The 22,087-nt window shown below is 45.4% G+C and overlaps 8 protein-coding genes across 8 annotated transcripts; 4 read left to right on the top strand and 4 right to left on the bottom strand.

The window, feature by feature from the left end:
• Nucleotides 1–649: 649 nt before the first annotated feature.
• N7509_000863 (Dabb family protein) lies at nt 650–1,102 on the top strand (the record flags this gene model as incomplete). Its single annotated transcript, XM_056625500.1, has 2 exons — nt 650–751; nt 890–1,102. 2 exons carry the CDS (start codon nt 650–652, stop codon nt 1,100–1,102), a joined length of 315 nt encoding a protein of 104 aa, XP_056494082.1.
• Nucleotides 1,103–1,686: 584 nt separating this feature from the next.
• Nucleotides 1,687–2,622, bottom strand: N7509_000862 (uncharacterized protein; the record flags this gene model as incomplete). Its single annotated transcript, XM_056625499.1, has 1 exon — nt 1,687–2,622. One exon carries the CDS (start codon nt 2,620–2,622, stop codon nt 1,687–1,689), a length of 936 nt encoding a protein of 311 aa, XP_056494081.1.
• A 3,670-nt stretch (nt 2,623–6,292) lies between these two features.
• Nucleotides 6,293–6,564, bottom strand: N7509_000861 (uncharacterized protein; the record flags this gene model as incomplete). The annotated part of the gene is made up of 2 exons (XM_056625498.1): nt 6,293–6,344; nt 6,407–6,564. 2 exons carry the CDS (start codon nt 6,562–6,564, stop codon nt 6,293–6,295), a joined length of 210 nt encoding a protein of 69 aa, XP_056494080.1.
• A 5,155-nt stretch (nt 6,565–11,719) lies between these two features.
• Nucleotides 11,720–12,522, top strand: N7509_000860 (CE1 family esterase; the record flags this gene model as incomplete). The annotated part of the gene is made up of 2 exons (XM_056625497.1): nt 11,720–12,320; nt 12,353–12,522. 2 exons carry the CDS (start codon nt 11,720–11,722, stop codon nt 12,520–12,522), a joined length of 771 nt encoding a protein of 256 aa, XP_056494079.1.
• Nucleotides 12,523–12,929: 407 nt separating this feature from the next.
• Nucleotides 12,930–13,914, bottom strand: N7509_000859 (glycosyl hydrolase family 62-domain-containing protein; the record flags this gene model as incomplete). The annotated part of the gene is made up of 2 exons (XM_056625496.1): nt 12,930–13,558; nt 13,671–13,914. The coding sequence occupies 2 exons, from the start codon at nt 13,912–13,914 to the stop codon at nt 12,930–12,932; spliced, it is 873 nt and encodes a 290-aa protein (XP_056494078.1).
• Nucleotides 13,915–15,087: 1,173 nt separating this feature from the next.
• Nucleotides 15,088–16,667, top strand: N7509_000858 (endo-1,4-beta-xylanase; the record flags this gene model as incomplete). Its single annotated transcript, XM_056625495.1, has 10 exons — nt 15,088–15,388; nt 15,444–15,484; nt 15,548–15,596; nt 15,658–15,779; nt 15,827–15,975; nt 16,045–16,133; nt 16,186–16,215; nt 16,286–16,374; nt 16,450–16,515; nt 16,578–16,667. Coding segments are annotated over 10 exons (1,026 nt in total), but the record flags the coding sequence as incomplete, so codon positions are not given.
• Nucleotides 16,668–17,456: 789 nt separating this feature from the next.
• On the bottom strand, nt 17,457–18,635 carry N7509_000857 (ankyrin repeat domain-containing protein; the record flags this gene model as incomplete). Its single annotated transcript, XM_056625494.1, has 1 exon — nt 17,457–18,635. The coding sequence occupies one exon, from the start codon at nt 18,633–18,635 to the stop codon at nt 17,457–17,459; it is 1,179 nt and encodes a 392-aa protein (XP_056494076.1).
• A 427-nt stretch (nt 18,636–19,062) lies between these two features.
• Nucleotides 19,063–21,539, top strand: N7509_000856 (fungal specific transcription factor domain-containing protein; the record flags this gene model as incomplete). The annotated part of the gene is made up of 4 exons (XM_056625493.1): nt 19,063–19,112; nt 19,467–20,026; nt 20,081–21,105; nt 21,180–21,539. 4 exons carry the CDS (start codon nt 19,063–19,065, stop codon nt 21,537–21,539), a joined length of 1,995 nt encoding a protein of 664 aa, XP_056494075.1.
• Between the last annotated feature and the right edge of the window lie 548 nt (nt 21,540–22,087).

Genomic DNA, 22,087 nt, shown 5'->3' with positions numbered 1-22,087 from the left:
GGTCTTTTCTTCTTTCGTCTTTTTCTTTTTCTTTGCGGTTAGCATTAGATCTCGGGACTGATCAGAATTCAGCAATGCATGTCGAATCGGATATTCGCGGAGATAGATTATAGCCTTCAAGAGTGTGACAATGACAAATACACCAGTTTTTCCTGTCTGACGTCGATGAGAGAAGTGAATCCAAAAGAGTAGATGAAATACAGTTAGTTCCCTAGACTAATATTGCTCATCATATGGTATCCTTCTAACAATTTCCGCTCAACATCAGAATTGGTAGACCCGCGCGGAATTGTGACGCACTTCTTAGGAAGGTTCCGCACTCCTTCGGACATGACTATATCCGATTTTATAGAGAAGAGATTGCCAACAGCAGCAAAAGAGACAATAATCAAGATATTAGAAAACCAACTCATTAATCGGAGCTAGATTATTCTATCCTGCTTCTCCGGGCCAAAAATCGGGGTATATCGGTCTTAAGTAGTCATGGTACAGCGATGAATAAACAGCCGACGCAATCCCCGCCATCTTTCACTCTCCCCGCAGCCGCAACCACAACCCGCCCTTAAAGACTGCAATGCCCCGCGCCTCACCCAATCTACTTTCCCACTCCCTTCAACACCTCCGTCAATTCTCATCTACCTCTACAATCATGGCCCCGATCGAGCGCATCACTCTTTTCAACGTCCCCAAGGCCGAGGACCGCAAGCGCCTATTGGAGCAGTACAAGGTGCTCGCGAAGACCGCAACCAAGGTATGAAATGGGAATGGAATTCCCTTGCACTGCACAGCGCTGTACTATACTGCCCTATTTTGCAACTACAATTTTTTCAAATCACATGCAATTTTGCTTTCCGAAGAAAAAAAAATCATCTAACGCGCAATCATCTAGGACGGCAAGCCCTACATCCTCGCCGCTGCCGCCGGCGAGTCCTTCGACGACCCCCGTAACAAGGGCTTCAACATCTCCGTTAAGACTACCTTTGCCTCACTGGATGATATGAAATACTACGATACCGAATGTGAAGCGCACAAGGCACTGAAAGCTGTCGCTGGCCCCGTCAAGACGGATGTTTTGACTACGTACTACGAGAGCGTTCTGTGAAGATCCCATCCCGCCTGGACTTGGAATGAATGTCACGATAAATATGTGAATAGAAAAATGTATGAGAGACTTGGGCTTTGAGTTCCTAGGTATCTTTTGAATTTAGAATTGTGTTTGATTGAACAAGTCTCGATTGCCTCATGGGGTCATAGAATAGGCGTCCGATTGGATGGACTCAAGTTCACACTCATATTATCAATATGCTCACGAATCATGGCTGTTTGTTAACTAGACAATAGTAAATGAAATGCAAAATACAATGCAATACTACTGAGGTTTGCCAAGACCCCCAAAGTTGCGCTGAAGATCATTCGATCAAGACCCGGCCATATTCATCCAAGCATGTATGGTGGTGGTGGCTTGGTTATGGTGTAGATGGTGATATACTGTGGATGAGTATGAACTAGGATTCAACAATATTTCAACTATTGTATATCCATTGATAAAACAAAAATTAATAAATTCGTAATGTCAATAATCTTTCCAGGCTGTCTGACTTCAAGTTTATCCTTACTATATCTCATAAGATGTGCTAGAGTGGAGTCGTATTCTTTATTAATATACCTATCCTATCTACTACCTACTCATACCCCTGCAGCTCCTTCTCCGTCCATTCCCACACCTTCAGCCCCAGCACATCTTCCTCTCCCATTGGCGTCTGCGGCCCCCCCAATCCCAACAGGCTCATAGTACTCCCCACTCTTCACCTCTCTTGCCACCGACGCCCACAGCTGATTCTTGACGCCCTGATCCACCGGCGTCACGACCTTATTCGCAACCATCCCCAACAGCCTAATCACCCACGGGCTCCCCGTCGCATTATTCATAAGATTCGTCCGCACCACGCCCGGATGAATCGACGCCAGCGTAAATTGCGGGTACTTGCTCGCCATCTGGCGCGTCCATAGAATAATCGCCAGCTTGCTCTGCCCGTAACGACCATAAGGCCCCAAGCTCTCGGCATCGGTGCGCAAGGTGTCGAATAGTACACCTTCCTTGGGGGCGTAGACGTGGCCGTGTGACGAGAGCGAGATAATGCGCACGTCAGCGTCCGGGATCGCAGCTGTCTTTTTAAGGACCGGAAGTAACAGTTTTGTGAAGAGAGCGTGCCCGATGTAGTTCGTGCCGAATTGAAGCTCGTAGCCGTCACTCGTTAGGCCTGGCGGGGCCGCCATGATGCCTGCGTTCAGCATAAGAATATCAAGGCGAGAGGACTCGGCTACAATAGTGTGGGCGGCGGTGGTGACGGACGAGAGTGATGACAGGTCCATGGCGAGGGGCTTGATGGGGGGTGTGTTTTTGTTCTCAACTTGAAGCTGTTGGCGGATCTCGTCCGCCGCAGTCTGCGCTTTGTCGAGGGTGCGCGCGACTAGCCAGATCAGTGACGGCTGGTGGCGGGCGTATTCGAGGACGCATTGCTTACCCAGGCCGATGTTGGCCCCGGTCACGAGAATGACTTTGCCGGCGAGCGAGGGGATGTCCTGCTCAGGATTGAATGGGAGGGAGTTACCGAAGAACATAGTGATCGTAAGAGGACTGGCTGATTACATCCATGGATGTGTAGCGTTCAAATTCAAGCTGGAGGGGGTCCTTGGAGGTCATATACCTAAGCATCCGATGCAGATTCCCGGCCAGACAATGCTGGCGGCCCCAAGCGCATGGGGTTTCGGCCCCGAAAAGGATTCAAATTATCTGAACACTAGGCGTTTCTTTGTTTTTGGCCCCATGAAGGATCATTACTCCGAGTCCCGATGGCGGAACATCCGCATCCGATCGAGATGGCGATCTGATAGGCAGAGCATCACTGGGAGAAGTCTCGGAAATCGTAGATCCGATACAGTGGGATATGCACTCACTCAATGCCTCTTTCCTGGCCCCCATCGCCAAGGCTTTAGCGTAGATCATTTATCGAGCGAGTCTCTCTGAATTGGGGGCATTGTAAGACTCGGATGCGTTCGGTATCAACAATATACATACAGTGGGTGCCACCGTGCCACTTCCCCCAGAGCACTGAGTGGTGATAGGCCGCAGCTGTAACAAAATTCATCGACTCTTAACTAAGGACGTGCAGTACAAACTTGAAAGCGCAGAAGATTCAATTCAATTCAAAGTTCTATTTAACCGATGCAACCTTACTCAGTAGAAACTAAGTTATGCAGGCCTTCTCATCGGAAACAGGAACTTGCCATTGAACACCACGCTCCGAGTCAGTAACCAAAAAGAAAGGAGAAGGGTAGTGCCAACCAAAATGGCGAAAAAGACGCGTGAAAAAGGCAACGAAATCCCCACAATGCCAATAATGGCCAATGGCCACGCGCCACTCGTGCTTGCGGCCAAAGCCTACCTTCGGTCTCAACTCTTGACGGACCTAGCAACATGTAGATGACTAGCACGCTCTTTTTCCTCTGGAATGGCGACACCACAAAATATTCCAAGGTTTATGTCAGCAAAACTCTTCGATGTCTTCGATGGGTGATATGCGTAACTCTTGGGCATCAATCTGTTATACCGCAAATGGGATGATAAAAGCGCTAGAGCCTAGGATTCCCACGCAAATGGCACTGATGAAGCAAAACGCACTCAAACTTGTAGTTTCTACAAACAATTCTTCTACTATATAACCCCCTTTCCAGCTGTGTCTAGTACATACGACCATAGGGTGTGGAGAACAGGGCTTCCCGTCCGCTCAGCCGTACTTAAGCCACACGCCGGCAGGTTAGTAGTATGGTGGGTGACCACATGCGAATCCCTGCTGTTGTATGTCTGTGTTTACCTATTTCTTTTTGATTCGTCAGGCAAGTGCCCCTGCCGCTTTACTCTTCAGTCCCTTTAGCCCCGCACCTAAACACCTTAAAGCCCCTGAACGGATAATGTGGCTGCTCGGTTAAACCTGCCACATTTTTTTTAATATTACCTATACACCCCTGTTATATAGTCTTACTCTGTTCTTATGCTGATGGGTAGACCAGAAACATTGTTGCTATTACCACTGTCTGGTCTAACATGACCAGTTGACCAGGTGATTGGTAGAGATTGAAAGCTGTAATATATAGTAGACAATGAAACTGATTCTTGAAGAACCTTCAAAGAATCGAGTGGCAATTGCCTGTTTAATATAACAAAGAGTCCGGAGATCCATTCTGAATCGAATATGGATCAGGGTAGTATCAATACCGTCACAACCCCATATTATCCGATGATACCGACGGAATTAACCTCCGTCGGGTCTGTATCGCGATCTTATTAGATATCTCGATAGGATGGGCCGGATCTTTCTCGATCCTGATAGGGCTAGGGCTTGCTACCAATTCGATAGATCCCGTGACAAATAGCTTAGTAGCAGACTAATTACAATAGAAGACTAGAAACTGTTATATATCTTATCTAGAATACAAATATCTTTACTTACAGGCTAGCTAGGCACTTTAATAGCAGTCTGCTTGTCTAGATAGATAGTCTATATAGTACTGACCTAGAGCTTGATAAATATAACTAGATACTGCTGGTTATAACTAGAATTAGGATTGTATTATAGCTTTTATACCTTTATCTACTTATGGAGAAGAGCCTAATAGAGAAGCTAAGCCAAGATGTCTTTGTTACATAGGACATAGAATATCCTTATAAGTTCTTAACTGATTAAAATATATATATAAATAACAGTTTATTGTAGCAGACCTGGATTATGTATACTAATAGATAAGCGAGCTTCTATCCTAAGACAAAGGTATATATAGGTAGTTTGATATTCTTAAATATTTCCTCGGCTTAGTTAACCTCTAGAATCTGTAATTTAGTATTTATATACCTTCTACTGTTGAAATAGCCTGTGATACAGAGCCAGAGGATTGGAAAAGTCAGTATAGAAGGATATACAAAATATCTGGACGTATCAATGTAGACAAGGTCATTCCCCTGAACTTTTGGGACTTCAAAGAAGGTCTCTGATTACAGGTAGGCAGATACAGCTCTCGAATAATGATAAACTGACCTAATTTAGTATCTGCAAATCACAAGGTCAGATCTGAACTTTTCAATACAGTTGTATCTCACAAAATCAGCTAGTTAATATCATTGAACTTCCATTCCAACCATCGACACCTCGGCAAAGAGACAAAACAGAAGGATCAATTCATTCGGTTTAGATAGAAATGCCGTCCTTAGAGATGAAACTGAGGGTCAAATGTTATTCTAAGAAGTAAAGAAGTAAAGAAACAGAAATTGCATAAGATTTGGATAGATAAGTTTTTTTCTGCAGAATTAGATGATGATATCCTTTTCTTATCGTCCGGGGTGAGAAGAAGACAGAGGTGCAAACCACCTGTCGATAAAAGGCGAAATCAAGGGACTCTGCTCTTGGAAAAAATATATTTGCCCTCACTTTGGATGATTCGGCCATTGCTTCAAAGGACACAATGTGATTAATCGTCATTATTAATGTAATTTAATTCGGTAGCAAAACGATGAACATCTTCTGCGTGTCTGCGAAGATAAATTTCGTCTAGGAGATCGTCGCTACATCACCGATTCTTTAAGTGTTTGTTTCGGAAGTAAAGATGGCCAGATATCCCAGGTGTAATACCCCCTTGTTTACATAGACTCCATAGCTTATAGTCGAGGCTCATCTGCAGTCTTGACGTTATGATATGTTCCAAAAGTCATCGATCTCGGCTCGGTTGGGAGCGAGATTCTTTGTTGGGCTCACGTGATGACTGGGAACTTCATATTTATAACAACTCCAAGAATAGTTTTTTTCACAACAAAGTTGTTTGGTCCTTGCCACAGGTCGGGCGATTCTGATAATCATGCATATTTAGAAGCTCAACACCTGGTTGCGTTCCAGGTTCATCACTGAGAGGAGAGAGAATAAGAAATTGTGAGATTAGATGACCAGAAAGCTGCTTCTCCGGGATCAAACAGAGGAAGTTAGGTTGGGCCGGTTTACATGACTGAAGCGACTAAGCCACAAAGAGTTTCCACAGGGACGATTGTATAGGTCATCCGTATAATTTCAGGTAGAGAAATTCTAGAATTGCTGTAAAGCTGTTGCGAGTTTAAGCCACCTGCCCCGACCGCCCCTCCTTCGCGAGCCTCCTGCGAAGGTAACCCATATAACAGATTAATATCATAAAAACAAGTGACCCATAAGATAACATTGTTAGAAATCTTCCGTCACAAACCTTTTCACCATTATTGCCAAAGCTGCATGTAATAAGCGGGCCAAATAGCAATACCATGACCGCTAGAGTAGATCTAATTTAGTTAGCTTGGTGCTCGTTCAGACGCTGAAAAGGTATATCTCACTTGAAAGGGTGTCGAGCAAATGGTACGACAAGCCATTTGACAATGGGATTGCCAGGATAGGCGTCTGCGATTCCAACAAGTCGATTTTGTAAAATAGGATCCACGTCAGGGCTGCGAGCATATGTTGACTTCGGGTCTTGGGGGCCTCCATTTGCCATTTTGAACGGTAAGAGAATTAGGCTGCCAAACAGCGGATCGGACGGTTGGTTCAATAGAATAGATAGCTAGGGACCAAAACTTGCGGAGAGCCAAGTGTTCAAAGTGACGAGAATGAGCCCAGTGGCCTGGGAGATATCTCGGATCTCTGGGGTATAAAGGAGATGGCAAAAGTAACAAATCGCCCGGACTGACTTTTCATAAGCCTCTCCAGGGTGAGGCGATATACACAGCCTGTTTTGAATGTCCCCGGCGTTGTTGATGAATACTATGTATGAAACAGAGACATTCAAGTTACCAACATATGTTTCGAGTAGTAAGCCCTGGAGTACTCCGTAGGTACGGAGTAGTAATGAGCATACTCTGTAGCCTGAAATAATTGACTTTTACGCCCCACAAAATCTAGAGGGCTGGCCTGCAATCGATTAAGATTTCGGCTTGTCAATCTTAAATGTCTCGGATATGCTCGGCGTCGCCGAAGCTTGATACTAGTACGGAATAGTTAGTAATCGGTCCTACTTAAATTTTGCCAAGCCTTGCTACTGCAGACGGTCTCCTCCGATGGAGCCTCGCATTCGTAACCTAGCCACAAATAGAAGTACAAGGGACTGAATGGCGTTATCTAGTGCTAAGCTCCCTCCGAGAGTATGAAAGTCCGCCCCATAGTAGTACTTTTTAGAATGAAAAGTCCATTCACCGAGTTGGTTTCCAGATACCTTGAAATGGGAGAGTGCTTGGCGGGGGTCGTAGAGACGCCAAGAGCTCCGCTGGAGCCATAGGAACCAACAAGGCCTGGGATACCGAGTTTTACCCCTGGGCGAAATAATTGTCTGCGGGACCCCTGCTCTAATTGACTTGACGGCTAGACGCGAATATACGATAATACAACTATAAATCAGCACGGTACTCGACCGTAGGAATTAATGGATTATAGTCAAACGTAAAGATCTGTTGATTCGTCTGCCTTACTTATAGACTATCGCAGATCGGCGGATCACTCTGTCTTTAGCCCAGATATAGGTTGCCTCGAATATTATCTTTTTTTGGGCGGTTCAATTAGGATTTGCCAAATTAGAACTGGGGCCGTTTAGTACTAAGTCAATTTCTCTCACCTAAATGCATGCTTTCGAGTAAATTCTTTCTGTCATTTCATCGCAGACTAGTCAAAAGTCTACGCAAAAAAATTGGTTCTGTGGGACCCTTCATTACGCGAGCTGCTATCAGGATCCTTGCAGGGCCTGCCTCGGATTCTCAGGATGCGGCATGTGATAGCCAGCTTCTGGCCACTGGCAAATAACGCCGCTAAAGAGCACCTAACTGAAGAGCGGAGGTACTTAACTACATTAGTGTATCATTCGGCTCCCACTCGAGTGGACCTCAATATCTTGGCTAGATACAGAGTGATCTACAGATCTGCGATAGTCTATACATAAGGCAGAAGAATCAACAAATTTTTACGTTTGACTACAATCCATCAAATCCTCCGGTCGATTACCGTGCGGGTTTATAGTTGTATTATCGTGTATTCGTTTTTAGCCGTTGAGGCATTTAGAGCAGGGGTCCCTAAGACAATTATCTCGCTCGAGGGTAAAACGGCGACTGACGCAAACAGCATGAAGATGTCTGATTACATCGGACTGGTCAAGACCGATCACCAGGCCAATTTCTACTTCCGTATCATTCCTGAGACCAAGGGTTTCGGCCTCAACTACGAGAGCGTCAACGTTTGCGGTCAGCTGGCCCAATTTCTATAATCTGCATGATTTGCTCTACTCAATGTGTATTTAGCAAATATCCAACATCTGACTTGAGATTCTCCAATTCAGAGCTTCCGCCGTCGGGACGGTTTTTGTAAACTACTAAAGCACGACATCCGAAGTATTCCCACCAGTAGCGCGTCTTCACCTTTTCAGCGGACAGACCTGGCTTTTGGGCTTTTTTGTATATCTTGCTATAGTATGTGAGTAGAGGATGGGTTCCTCAGAAAGACTCTGGAATCACATTCACGGGTTGGGCATCATTAGTAACATGTCTGATTGATCCTAGGCTGTTCGTTGCTCCACTTTGGAGAAGCACGACCCTGTACTGTCCCTTGGGATCACCATTTACTCCGTACGTAAAGAATACCTTTTTCTTTTCCTTTGATTTAATTACAAGCCCTTGATTCAGGTGGAAATACGTCTACTAGCAAAACAATAAGGCTGTTTAGATATATGTGATATACTGCCTGCCTTACCGCATTATAGGAAAAACACCCCACTACAGGTCACTGGTTGATTCTACCGCTACTTAGTCACAAATCATTTGCCAGTAAGATGCAAGTACCTCATGCAGTTTGATATCCAGGTTTGCACATAATTCTTGGAGTTGTCTCGTTCGCTGGTGCGGGCGAGCGCTTTCGTAGCGCACTCCTTCAGCCCTGGTGCCTTTGGCTGATTATAAGGCGTCTCTGCGGTCATTACTCATCACACCGCAATTAGCCAGCCGAGAGACGCATTGAGGGCAGGTAAGCAGTCTAAGTAAAGTTAAACATCTGACTTATCAAGCGTAGTCGGCCTCAAGATGGGATCAGTTGGTAAAACCCGGCCTGCCGGCCACAGAAATTTCGTCTCCTTTAAGAACTACCTCCAATCAGAACGCGAGGCTCATTTGGTCTACGAGTATAAGCACTTGATAATTAGTCTTCGTTATGTGGCAGACGTTTTTTTCTCCTAGCGAAGCCGACAGAGACGGTGTGTAAAGAGCTTCTCGGAGGACTGGTATACGTTCACGGCATTTTCAAAATCACATACTGAATGCTGGATTTCAGCAACATCCTGTTACTTGTAAAGGTAAAGTAAAACTAAGTATTTCAAGTACTTAGTAGTACTGCTGATCTAATCTAGCAAACATCGGCGAATCTTTACTATCCGACTCTACACCAGCCAGAATTTTGAAGAACATATGAGACTTTGGAATCGTCGTGATAATTTTGAGCGACCGTGCCGCTTCACTGCGTGTGTTAACTCGAGATATCAATATATCGAATCTTTTAAAATGTGAGTATTATCGTATATTAAGGGATGTTTGGAAAATCAATCTTCTCAATTTAATCGATTAAAGCCGTCGCAGGGAACTTATAGTTGAGTTAGTGAGGTTGGAGGTGCGGCAGGTAAATTATATTATAAATTAGAGGGTACTTTAAAAGTAATTAAAACATTAATTAGTTGTACTAGTATTTCAGAGACTTATGTGCTTGCACTCAATATGCTAATGAAAATGCTTTTGTTTCTATGCTGAGTGTACAACTAGAATTTGAGAAGGGAAAATCGGTGTTGTCTTTAATGAAAGTAACTTACAGAACCTCTACAGTATCTCTAAAGTAGGCTTCTCTTTAATATAACTATATTTATTTAGGACTATCTAGAGCAAGAATCCTTTACTTATTTAAGGGTTCAGTAGATTTTAAGATATAGAGTATAACTTAATAAAACTAGATCGTTAACTAGAAACAGAGCCGCTAAGGAACAGATACCTTATATATCAAATAGATTCAAGGCCTCCTTCTAGTCTCTTTCTGTCTATAGCAGTACTATATAGGCTATCTTCTTATTATCAATACTGTTAAATTAATTAAGAGATACTTACTCTTTTTGTTCCTTATGGTAGAGAGTAGCAAAAAGTTGACTAATTAAGAGATCAATAGCAGCGGCTAGGTAAAGATAGCCCGGTAAAGAAAAGCGAAGACCTTCATTTTATCCCTCGTCTGCGCTCTAGCACCTCGTTAAATCTTTCCCTGCCAGAATTTACAAAGGCAACCTTTATATACCAGTTCCGGCCCTTCAGGTGAAGGGCTGAAGAGGCGCCCCGCTAGGGCGGCGAGCCATCTAGGACAGATTTATGGGTGCTAGATGACCACCGACATACAATATCTGTTGTATGTTTCGTTTTTATGTTTTTTTTTTTTTTTTTTTTTAATTCCATCCTTGGCACTCCGCACTCCAATTTAATCTCAGCCCTTTCCTGAATCAATCTACACCATTTTCTATAAATTAATAAATAGGGACATGATCGATGTCAAGGACATGGACTAGTATACCTAAACAAACTTCTCGGCAAAAACAATGGCCCTACTTGCCGGTAAAGCCTTGGCATGTCAAAGCTAAATCCCTTGTTCCATGACTGGAGGCTTTATGATTGGTAGATCGAGAGTCGAGGGTCTTGGCGAAATTAATTGAATCCTTCGATTTTCAGGGTCTGTTACAGATTGAGTCAAATGAAGTACTACGTCAGGAAGCGGGATATGTGCACGAGCTGGTCTCAAGGATGGGAATTTGATGGACGTGTTGAATTAAAAGTGCTAGTGTGTTAACTATGCTCTGTGGAAACGACCCAGGGGCTGTCTTCTACGTGTTACCACATTACTTCTTCCGAAAAAAGTCCGAATGTCATACTAGGTTTATTATAGAATTTTGAGGGCTTATAAAAATCCTATGGCTGTTTGGACTTCGCAGAACTTTACCCCTTTGACAGTTGACATAATAGCCTACTTGGGAGTACTGCGCATTTGTGACGCTCATGTGGAAATCATGGGGCGTTTTGAAGCGACCTATAGCTATTTATCCAGAATTTGACCAGGTTCATGGCAAAACCTGCGCCGATCCTTTGTAAATACACCAAGCGGTATGGGAATGTGATCCAGGAGTAATAGTTACATAAAATCTTGCTAAACTGCGGGGACTGAAGAAACAGGGTCAACAACTCTGTGCCTTGGCAGCTCTTTCCTCCCCGGTAAGGTACCAAGATATTCCTGGTCGCTGCAGCGCATTTACCCGGCTAGGGTCTAGGCAGAGCTGTCGTTACATCAAGTAAAGGCCTCGCATGATACTCGGGGAAATAGGGGCCTCCTACCGAAAGTGTATCAGGCAGAGCACCGTTCTGGTTGAGGAAGGGAGTTTCGGTGAACATATTGTCATCTTAATCCGACCTCGGGAGTCATCCAACGTTAAGAGCTGAGGGTATAAATACGAGTACATACCAATAGCTGTGAATTTTCAAGTTACTCTCTTACCTTCCCACTCACGAACAAGCTTGGAACCTCGAAGATTGAGCCAAAATCCAAAGTTTTATTTGACAAGAGTTCCATTATCTGTAATCTTGTCTCTTTGTCGATTGAAAATGATCTTCCTTCCTTCTCTCCTAGCCCTGAGCTTTCTAGCCTCAGTTGACGCCGCCACATCCTCGGGCTGCGGCAAACAACCGACCCTCACCAATGGAGTCAACAATATCAATGACCGCCAGTACATCCTCAAGGTCCCCGACAACTACGACCCCAACAAACCACATCAACTCATTTTCGGCCTCCATTGGCGAGGCGGAAACATGAACTCTGTCATCGACGGTCAGAGTGTTCAACCTTGGTACGGTCTCGAAAGCAGAGCACAAGGCAGCGCAATCCTGGTAGCCCCCAATGGCAGGAACGCCGGCTGGGCCAACACCAACGGCGAAGATGTATCCTTCATAGACGCCATCATCAAGCAAGTTGAGGATGACCTCTGCGTGGACTCCAGTTCTCGCTTCGCGACGGGATTCAGTTGGGGCGGGGGAATGAGCTATGCGCTTGCTTGTTCGCGGGCGAAGGAGTTCAAGGCAGTGAGTGTGCTGAGCGGTGGGGTGATCAGCGGGTGTGATGGTGGCAATGATCCTATTCCTTATTTGGGTATTCATGGGATCAACGACCCAGTGCTGCCCTTTGACGGGGCGTGGGTCTGGCGAATAAGTTTGTTGGGAATAACGGTTGCCAGCCAAAAGATATCGGTAAACCTGAGTCCGGGAGCAACGGTTTTGTTCGAACGGACTTTGAAGGATGCTCCAAGCCAGTTTCGTTTATTGCCTATGATGGAGGACATGACGCTGCACCCCTTGGCGTTGGTAACAATCTTGCTCCGGATGCGACTTGGGAGTTTTTCATGGCTGCTTGAATAGTAAATAGTATTTGATAGTGTGGGTACTGTTGATGATTCATAAATATGACCTGGTGAATTGTATTTTTGTGCGAGAGCTCCAGTAAAAGTTTTCATGTCAACTTGAAAGGAGTATATACGAAAAAAATGTTGACACCAAGCCCACAGCGGCATCTGTCAATCAATACTAGTAATGGAAAAGTGAGCTGCATTGATTGGTGACTGTGAGCCAGCTTACATCCAAGTTAACTAGCAAATATTGATGAAACCATACTTGAGCATTCCATAACTATTCTTCCACCGCCACACATCTCTTTAAAATGAGTTTCTCTCCATAAAGTTTAGAATTTACATATTCATCTTCTCACAACTGTCACAATCTCGTCCGCACAGCTTCGTTCTCCTCTCTCAATACCAAATCTCATCTAGTTCTTCAAGGTGAGCACAGCCGGCATCCAAGGTAGGGTATTGTAGTTTCCACCAGAGCTTGGATTTCGTCCCTGATAGAGGAACTGGAGGTTGCATGGGTCGATTGTCATGGTTTGATCAGGATTGGAGCGGACCAAATCACCGTGACTGATATCGTTGGTCCAGGTTGCGCCGCTGTTGGCTTTCCCAGCGAAGGGATTGCTCTCGCTTGTTGCTTGAGCCGTCCACGAACCACCAAGACTATTCGCAGTAAATGAACGGAAATACCGCCCTTGTGATCCAATTGCTTCGACAATCATCAAATATTTGTTTTGACCTTTGACGGTGTACACTTGGACTGCCTCAAACAAATTGTTCTGAGAATCACTCAGCACTACCTCTGACGATGTTCCAAAGTTTCCAGGGAAACTTTGAATAGACATGCTAGAACGGTAGATCTTGCCGTTGTCTCCCGCAAAGAAGAGGTACATATTGGTAGAGTCACCAATGAGAGTCTGATCAATAGCGCCGGTGCTTGAACCAGAGATTTTTCCTGAAAAAAGGGCTTGCTCCGATGACCATCCATTGGCATTGGTAGGATCACTTGACGTTCGGTAGGTAAAAGTGCTGGAGCCCCATTGATAGGCTAGAAACCCAGATGTTCTTTGGCTGGAAATAGAACAAGGTAGGCGCGACGGCTGAAAAGCTCATTTTGTTTTGGCTTGCAGATGCCATGCCAGACCAATCCGAAAAGGTACCGAAGTTCATCGAGCCATAGTTCCCACTTGTGTCGGTGGTTGATGCGTAGACCAGATGTTTGTTGTTGAAAACCACGTTGGTCAAGTCCTTGATTGCCGTCCACCCGGACTTAGGATTTGCAAGAGCGCCAGTTGATGTCCAACTATAAGTTGATGGAAGAGCACAGTCAGCGACGACAACCGGCACTGATGTGAGCAAGGCGATGCTAGTCACCAGGCCAAATTTCGCGCCGAGGAGTTTCATTTTTGTTGAGATTCCGATTATCGATTGTTTTGAAAAAATGAATGAGGAAAGCGAACTTGAAGCCCGGAAGTATTTAGCAAAGGAGCAAAGCTTGTATAAATACCCCGAGTAAGACCTCTGGATTAAATAGTTTCTAAGTTTCGCAGCGAAACTTTTACGCGAGAAAATAAATTATCCTAATTTTTCCTCTTCCTGGATAAACTCCGCAAAGTTTAAATTAAAAGTATGGCTTTTGATACGTTTCCTTCTCTCAATGAAATCGTCCCAAGGTTTCGAAGTGCTGACTGGGTAAACTAAATTAGGCAGAAACAATCATTGGTCACCTTTCTAGGTATAGATTCCGACATAAACCCCGCACCATTTTAGCCATTCCATCCTTGTATTTGAAGTAAAGCACCGTCTTGTGACAGAGATTCGTGGAACGGCGGAACGGCCCGCGAGGCTGGGTAAAATCAAAGGAATTGTGAATCTAGATGGTGACTCTAGACAGATTAAACTTGTTCTGGTAGTTGTCATTATAGGAATGTTTCATTATAAAACACACTTGTGTCTCAGAAAAATTTCTGCTTGATGGCTATTATCTTTTCAGTCGGGATCATGCCTAGCTAGACTTGACGCTACTTGAAGAAAGTTGGAACAAATTATTTTCGGGGATACCTCGGGAAATTTAGCCGAGGAAAGTGTAGTAGTATGTTGTAGCGAGGCTGGAGTAGCTTAATTTGGACCCTTAGCGTATCGGTGATCGCCAGTGCCTCCACACTTGGACCCTTGCTTAGCTTCTGCAGACCGCATCGTAAGGTTCTCCTTGAACACATGCTAAAATTGATATCATTTGATTGGCATATGCTGGAGCTATGGCCTTGCTCTGGGCTTACATGAAACTTGAATGGGCCTGGATGTTTGTTAGTATCCAGCCCAAAACCTTATATGCGGTCATTTAGGCTGAAAAAAAGAACGAGTACTATTTTTCCCGGGTTCTTTTAATAAGGGGCTGAATTGGCTAGACACATACGTTCTCCATCCTTGAAACAGGGTCTTCGTAGATGATGCAACATCCGTTCTCAATCGGGAAGGATGTCCGTTCGGCTAGTAGTTGGTTGAGCTATGAACTATTTTGCCTCAAGCAATTTTGACTGTCATGTTGTATAAGTATTGCCTTCATGCTCCTTAGATGGTATCATTCTATACCCTCATTTCCATTATTCATCTGATCCTAAAACATTCCTCAATATGGTTCAAATCAAGGCCGTTGCACTGGCTATCCTTTTCGCTGGCCAAGCGCTTTCCGGGCCTCTTGATTCTCGACAGGCATCTGTGAGCATTGATGCTAAGTTCAAGACGCACGGAAAGAAATATTTTGGAACTATTGGTGAACAGTACACTTTCAACAAGAACGCAAAGACCCCGGCAATCATCAAAGCCGACTTCGGTCAATTGACCCCCGAGAACAGTATGAAGTGGGATGCTACTGAGCGTGAGGACAAATTTCTATGAGATACTTGCGTATCAAAAGCTTATTTGCAAAATAGCGAACCAAGGGCAGTTCTCCTTTTCAGGGTCGGACTATCTGGTATGTACGCAGCTGGCCTTTAACAAGGCAACCACTTCTTTGCCAGTTGCTTACAAAATCTAGGTCAACTTTGCTCAGTCCAATGGGAAGTTGGTCCGTGGCCATACTCTAGGTAAGTTCTCGGAGCCTAAGAGCGCAAAACTCTCACAATAGAAAATACTAAACTCGTCAAGTGTGGCACTCTCAGCTCCCAGGATGGGTGTCTTCCATTTCAGACAAGACCACCCTGACCAATGTCATGAAGAACCACATTACAACAGTCATGAACCGCTATAAGGGCAAGATCTATGCCTGGGTAAGTTATATTCTTTTCTATACAACTATGTTACTAATCGATTTCAGGATGTTGTGAACGAAATCTTCAACGAGGACGGTTCCTGCGCAACAGTGTATTCTACAATGTTCTGGGAGAGGACTTTGTACGGATCGCTTTTGAAACAGCTCGCGCTGTTGATCCAAATGCCAAGCTCTACATCAACGACTACAAGTGAGTCTCAACCCATACCCATTCCCTTTCCCATTATTATTTGTTTTTCATGTCTAATTCTGATATTGTACAGCCTGGATTCTGCCTCCTATTCTAAAGTGCAGGGTATGGTCAGCCATGTCAAGAAGTGGATTGCTGCCGGTATCCCAATTGATGGAATTGGTAAGACACCTACCATAGTAGCTCACCGAACATGATTACTTACTCGTCAAAGGCTCGCAAACCCACTTAGGCGCCGGTGGCGGTGCTGCAGTTTCAGGATAAGTACCGTCCTCCCTTTTTTCAATTGAGTAGTGACTTACGGCCTCTTACAGCTCTCAATGCTCTAGCAGGCGCGGGAACGAAGGAAGTTGCCATCACCGAGCTTGATATTGCTGGCGCAAGCTCTACCGACTACGTGAACGTGAGCTCCCCACCTTCTACCCCCCGCAACTTAACTACTGACATGATGACTTCTTACTAATTCCACAATCAACAGGTTGTCAACGCCTGCTTGAACCAGCCAAAGTGTGTCGGAATCACAGTTTGGGGAGTGGCTGACCCTGTAAGTGCCAAGTGCCAATTTTGTCTAGAATATACTGTATAATAACACCGGATGATGTTTAGGATTCGTGGAGGGCCAGTTCCAGTCCTCTGCTTTTCGACAGTAACTACAACCCCAAGGCTGCATACACCGCTATCGCAAACGCCCTCTAGTGGCCTTGGCATCTTTCAGTTGCATTCGACTCGTTTATATTTGGGCTCTGGACAATCGTTTCCAGTTTCCCAGGTACATCATTCAGATATTACATGTGGCCGTCAAGTATGGCGATCTGTGCATTAGCCTTCCTTGGTCTGCACCAACAGCCCGTGTGGTTTGGATTATTTTCAAGTCTGCAAGTAATCTTTTCTCGAAGAGATTCCTGTTGCGCTCTAGCTTCTCGATAGCCATCTTCAGTTTCTGGCGAAAGATGAAATGATTGTCAATATTTTTACTTTACCTTCCATCTTCCTAGTATGAGTCCATTATGCCAAGAGTGCACCTAAGAAGCTAGTTTAAACACCATTTTTGGCTCCATTGAATCCCCACGTCCCACCAAGTGGCTGTGCGTAGATGCCAAGAGGCCGAACGTTTCGGATGAAAACAGTTGACCCAATAATATTATACTCTTTTTCAGCTGCAAGGGGTCAGTGCGGTTTTTGCGTAGTGAGGACTAATTATCACCTGGCTTCTCACCGTGTTAATTGCGCACCTACCCTTTTCTCACCCGGGCGGCACTCACTTGAATACGAACCGTAGACTAGCCACGCGCCGGCAAGTTAGTAGTATGATAGGTGACTAAATGCGAATCTGTGCTGTTCTATGTAGTTTTCCTTTTGGCTTTCATGATTATTGGAAAAGTGCTAAACGAGGAGATAATACAAGTTGGTTCATCATAATTTTACCGCCTGGATGCTTGCGGAGTCCTAATCGTTAAAAGAAAGAAAAAAAAGCAAACTCGATGCTCATGGAAGGTCGTCAGAATTCTTTTGGGCTCTTTCAATCCACATCTTGCCACGGGAAGCATTCCAATTCCGAGGAACTGGACCGAGAGAGTTCAAATCAAGTCGACCAAAGTCGCGAAGAACCTGCGCAACTTCTCCATGGCCCTCCGTCCGGGCTGCACCTAGTGCATGTGCTCTATTATCGCAAATGTGATTGGGATCGGCGCCGGCTTCCTGGAGCATCTTGACAACTGGCACTGATCCATTCTTCGCCGCTAGAAAGAGGGGAGTCTCGTTCTCATTATCCTTTGGGTCGGGATCAGCGTGGTGCTGTAATAAAGCGCGCACAATATCCTCTCTGCCAAGCTCAGCTGCAAAATGCAACGCGGTCTTCCCTGACTGGTCGGAGTGATTGACATCAATCCCCGGTACATCTAGGAGGAGATTGGCAATAGCAGCGGATTTGAACTGTGACGCGACAATGAGCGGCGTCCTGCCCGTGTTTCGGGTGTGCCTATCCCCTGACCTGTCCTCAACATTCACATCGATGGTAAGGTCGCTGCGACCAAGGAAGCACGATACTACTTCAGGTGAAGGTGAGTCTGATAAGACAGCATAGAAGAGGGGTGTGCGGTTGTTCGAGTCACGACAGTCGGCGTCTATCCCCGTTACATCTAGTAACAGCTCGACAATATCGACAAAGCCTCGGTAAGCTGCTAGGGACAGAGGTGATGGCGTAAAGGAGTCCTTGGGGTTCGGATGCGTATCTTTGGCCAATAACAGGACTTTGATAATCTCCGTATAGCCTTCCCGGGCCGCTATACACATAGCGGGCAATGGGCGGAAATCACTCCGGATGTTCGGATCCGCGCCTTCCACCTTAATAATGCAGGAGATGACGTCGATATGCCGGTTCATGACGGCTTCGTACAGGGCGTAATTGAGATTGAATAGTGGCTCGCAATCATCATCATCGATTCCCCGGCTAGCGTTTATTGAGAATTGGGCCGTTGCGACGACTCCGCGCTGCGCCGCCCAACAAAGGGAATTCATGCCATTGAAGAGTGCATCGTGTCGATAAAGATGGTTGTTTAGAGTATTGAAGAAACGATGGTTTGCTTGAGCTAGCGCGTTGATATCCCATGAGGCGTCAAGATTGGTTGCGATCGCAAGTAGGATCTCACTGGGGAGACGATCCATTGGATATCAGCATATGCTTTTACTGATCCGGAATTCCCGGAGACCCTAAGCGGTGATGGTCTGGAATGAGAAACGAGGAGTGGATAGTATTAAGTGGTGATTGGTAAACTGTTGTCGTCCATTCAGGGGAGGAGAGTGAGTGGTTGAGCCTCAAGTCTTGGCGGGCCGCCCCTTTCAAGATAAATCAATATCCACATCAACATCAACATCAGCCACTACACGATTGAGGAAGGTAAGAGTATGTTGAAAATCTAGAATACTCAGAAATTCAATTTCAAATTGTCATATATTGGAATATTGTTTTCGAGTGCCCATACACTGACTGCATCGAGAGTTAAAAAACTGCTTATTATTCTGTCATTTTAGTCTCGAGTTGCTTGTCAAAAGGGAGGACGTCAAGTGAGGTATTTATTCTTTCTACACCAATATGGACAAAGAGAAGAAATATCAAATATCCACCAGTGCCTGGAGTGAGTTGTAAGAAAGCCAAAGCCAAAGCCGAAGTCGGCGTCTTCAAAGCCGAAACTGGATGACTCAGCAGCATCGGGAACGGTGAAATCCGGCAAACCCGACGAGATCCGAGAAACATTCTTGCCATCCAGTTAGACTCATCGCTGACCACGGGCCACAGCTTATTCGGCATGCGATCAAGCCTCTCGTGTGAATTCTGCAGGTGGGACAATACCCCCTGGTCAAATGACATCACTCGTCACATTAGATTATGGGCTGACATTTGAGCTATAGGAAGTCAAAAATCAAATGCATTAATGAAGGCACGGCACCATGCCAAAAGTGCCGAAAATCAAGAATACCAGGCTGTGAACTTAGCAGACCGCCAAACAAGACCCCACGAAAATCCATTCGTCGCGATAGACTTGATACCCCAGGTCGACGTTCCGTCAACGAACACGAAAATGAAAGCCCTGTGCCGTCAAGTACAGCGACCTCACCTGCAAGAGTAGCCCAGGATCTGCAACCAAGCAATCAAAAGTTTGCTCGCGACGATGGGGATCTCTCACATACAGACGGACACTTGACGGGGTTATCAACTGACCTTGTCTTGAAATCATTAAACGTTTTCGTGAACAAATACCCCGAGCTGGCCATTCTTCACCTTCCCTCTTTCGCCAAGAAGCACCAATCGCAAGATACAAAGGAAATCAAGACTCTACTGGCTGCCTTATTGGCAATCACCCGATCCCATCCCTTGCTCATCACGTTTCCTTGGGAAAGCTCTCTCTTACCAAAAGAGCGCTATGCGGAGTATGCCCGAGACAGATTGTCTCGGAGCTCCTTTGAGGCTCCCAGACTCGAGGTAGCGCAGGCGCTGCTTATAATGACTGTATACGAGTGGGGTACTCGAGAGTTTCATCGGGCCTGGATATACTGTGGTAAGTAGGAAATCGAACCAAGCTCTAAGTCAACAGCGAGCTAATCGGCAGTAGGTATCGCCACAAGAATCATGCAAGCATTAAACAGTTCACGAATCGCACCTTATCCATTGGATTCGACTCCAAACCAGCGTGAAGCTGTTTCCTTCGCGATCGAGAATAGAACCACTTGGGCCTGCTTTATCCTGGATCGCATGGTCAGTTCGGGAACATACAACCCTCCTATGCTTCCATGGTCGGAGATGGAAAAGCTCAAAGTGTTTCGGCCTCTGAGTGCCGTCGAGTTTGCATTCGGACCTGATCTTGTTTCGCAAATGAATGGCAATGAAAATAATCTTTCAACACCACAACGCGAGCAGACCGCTCTGTTTGACATCACGCAGTCCTTCGAAGTTCTCGTCTCTGGATTTGATATCTGGGCACAAGTCATGACTTTTATCTATAATGATGGACGTCGCGCGCCGGGAATGTGCGCTCCACAGAATTGCCCTTGGGCTTCTGAATCACCCTGGTCAAAAACAAGACATCACCTTCAAACATGGCGGGCCAATCAGCACCACAGGCTTTACTATCCTGATAATAGTGTGCTGGCCCACACGACATTAGGCTACGGGGAATCTTTTACTTATCTTAATCTGCTTTATTCAATATGGTACGTGCATAGCCTTTTCCTCGGCTCCTCCTTAGCAGACATTAACCAGGTGTACTTTAGTACATTAATGCTCCACCGAGAATATTTCCCGTTCATGCCAACTGGACTGACGGCCCCCAGAGGACCAATCGATCCTCCAACACTAGAGGGAGAGTCACCGGAAGGATGGTGGGAAGCAAGTGCATTTGAGTTGTTCGGAGCCGCAGAAAATATTGCCTGCCTTCTGCACGAGGCTTCTGAATGTGGTGCCGAGATTATATCTCCTTTTGTTGGATTCTGTGCATTTTCGGCGGCATACATGAATCTTTACGTTTTCCGATTTCCACAAATGAACCTGGGCCGCAGTCAGAATGCAGAGCGCAATCTGGCTTACTGCATGGCTTATCTTGAAAACTTTCGACAGGTGTGGACGCTCGGAGATAGTTGGGTAAGTTAAATCGTGATATCTCCAACCCATCCTTTCTAGCAAGCGTGACTAACAAATAGTTCTCAATCGAATAGCTAGCAACCATTAAGAACGCATCGCTTTTGTACCAGCGAGCCACGTCTGATAGATCCCGATACCAAGGGAAATCACGGGCTGACTTTGACGTTCTGCATCAGTCGATTCATGAATTCCGGGTTGTTGACCGATCTGACCAACATCTTCAGGAAATAGAGGGCGCGGAGCGAGAGGCCGTTCCAGTTCCTACTCCCGCGACAAATGCCGGTACGGATTCGTTGGATCTGGATATGCCACTCAACAATCTTCTCACTGAAGTCAGCACGTATGCCCATGAACAAGGAATGTGGTCACACTGGTGGGGATCGCTTGATGACATTAATATGTCTGTGTTCCAAGACCAAGATAATCCAGTATAGACGAAGGTACGGCGTTGCAACAATTAGTCACAAAAGTTTGCAACCAGATTGGCAATTGCCTTTGCCAATCTCGCCATCATTTGATAAACATTAGAATACACTTTTCCAATAGGGTTTATCTACTTGGCGGGCCCGGATGTTTCGGGTCGCAATTTTCAGTGCACTCTCCCCTTTAGGCTAGGCCGCTTCACGAAACCAATTCTCAACACCAAAAGGTGATCTTGGCCTACCGTGCTAGCAATTATCAGTAAACCTACTCATGTTTCGGTGGAGTCAATCTGACTGAAGAATTTAGCAAAATCTGTAATAAATGAAAGCAAAGAACCCTGTAGAACTACCCCTCATTTCTCAGTGGTGGAAATCTCATCCTACCTCCGACCACTTCTATAGCCCGATCCCGAGAGAAAGCATGGCCACGCAAGTAGAAATTTCTACTGGGCAGACCGGAGAGGCTGGAGCAGCAATTTATTCACCATTCATACTATCACTCTACGATCTATGGGTCCTCAAAATCTCAAATTCATTTGCTTGGCGCTGCCCGACAAAGA

This window comes from Penicillium cosmopolitanum (assembly GCF_028827165.1).
Source record: "Penicillium cosmopolitanum strain IBT 29677 chromosome Unknown utg000003l:1.0-3747932.0:1.0-3751027.0, whole genome shotgun sequence".
Classification (NCBI taxonomy): domain Eukaryota; kingdom Fungi; phylum Ascomycota; class Eurotiomycetes; order Eurotiales; family Aspergillaceae; genus Penicillium; species Penicillium cosmopolitanum.
The sequence above is the reverse complement of the archived record's forward strand: the minus strand, read 5'-3'. Positions and strand labels throughout refer to the sequence as shown.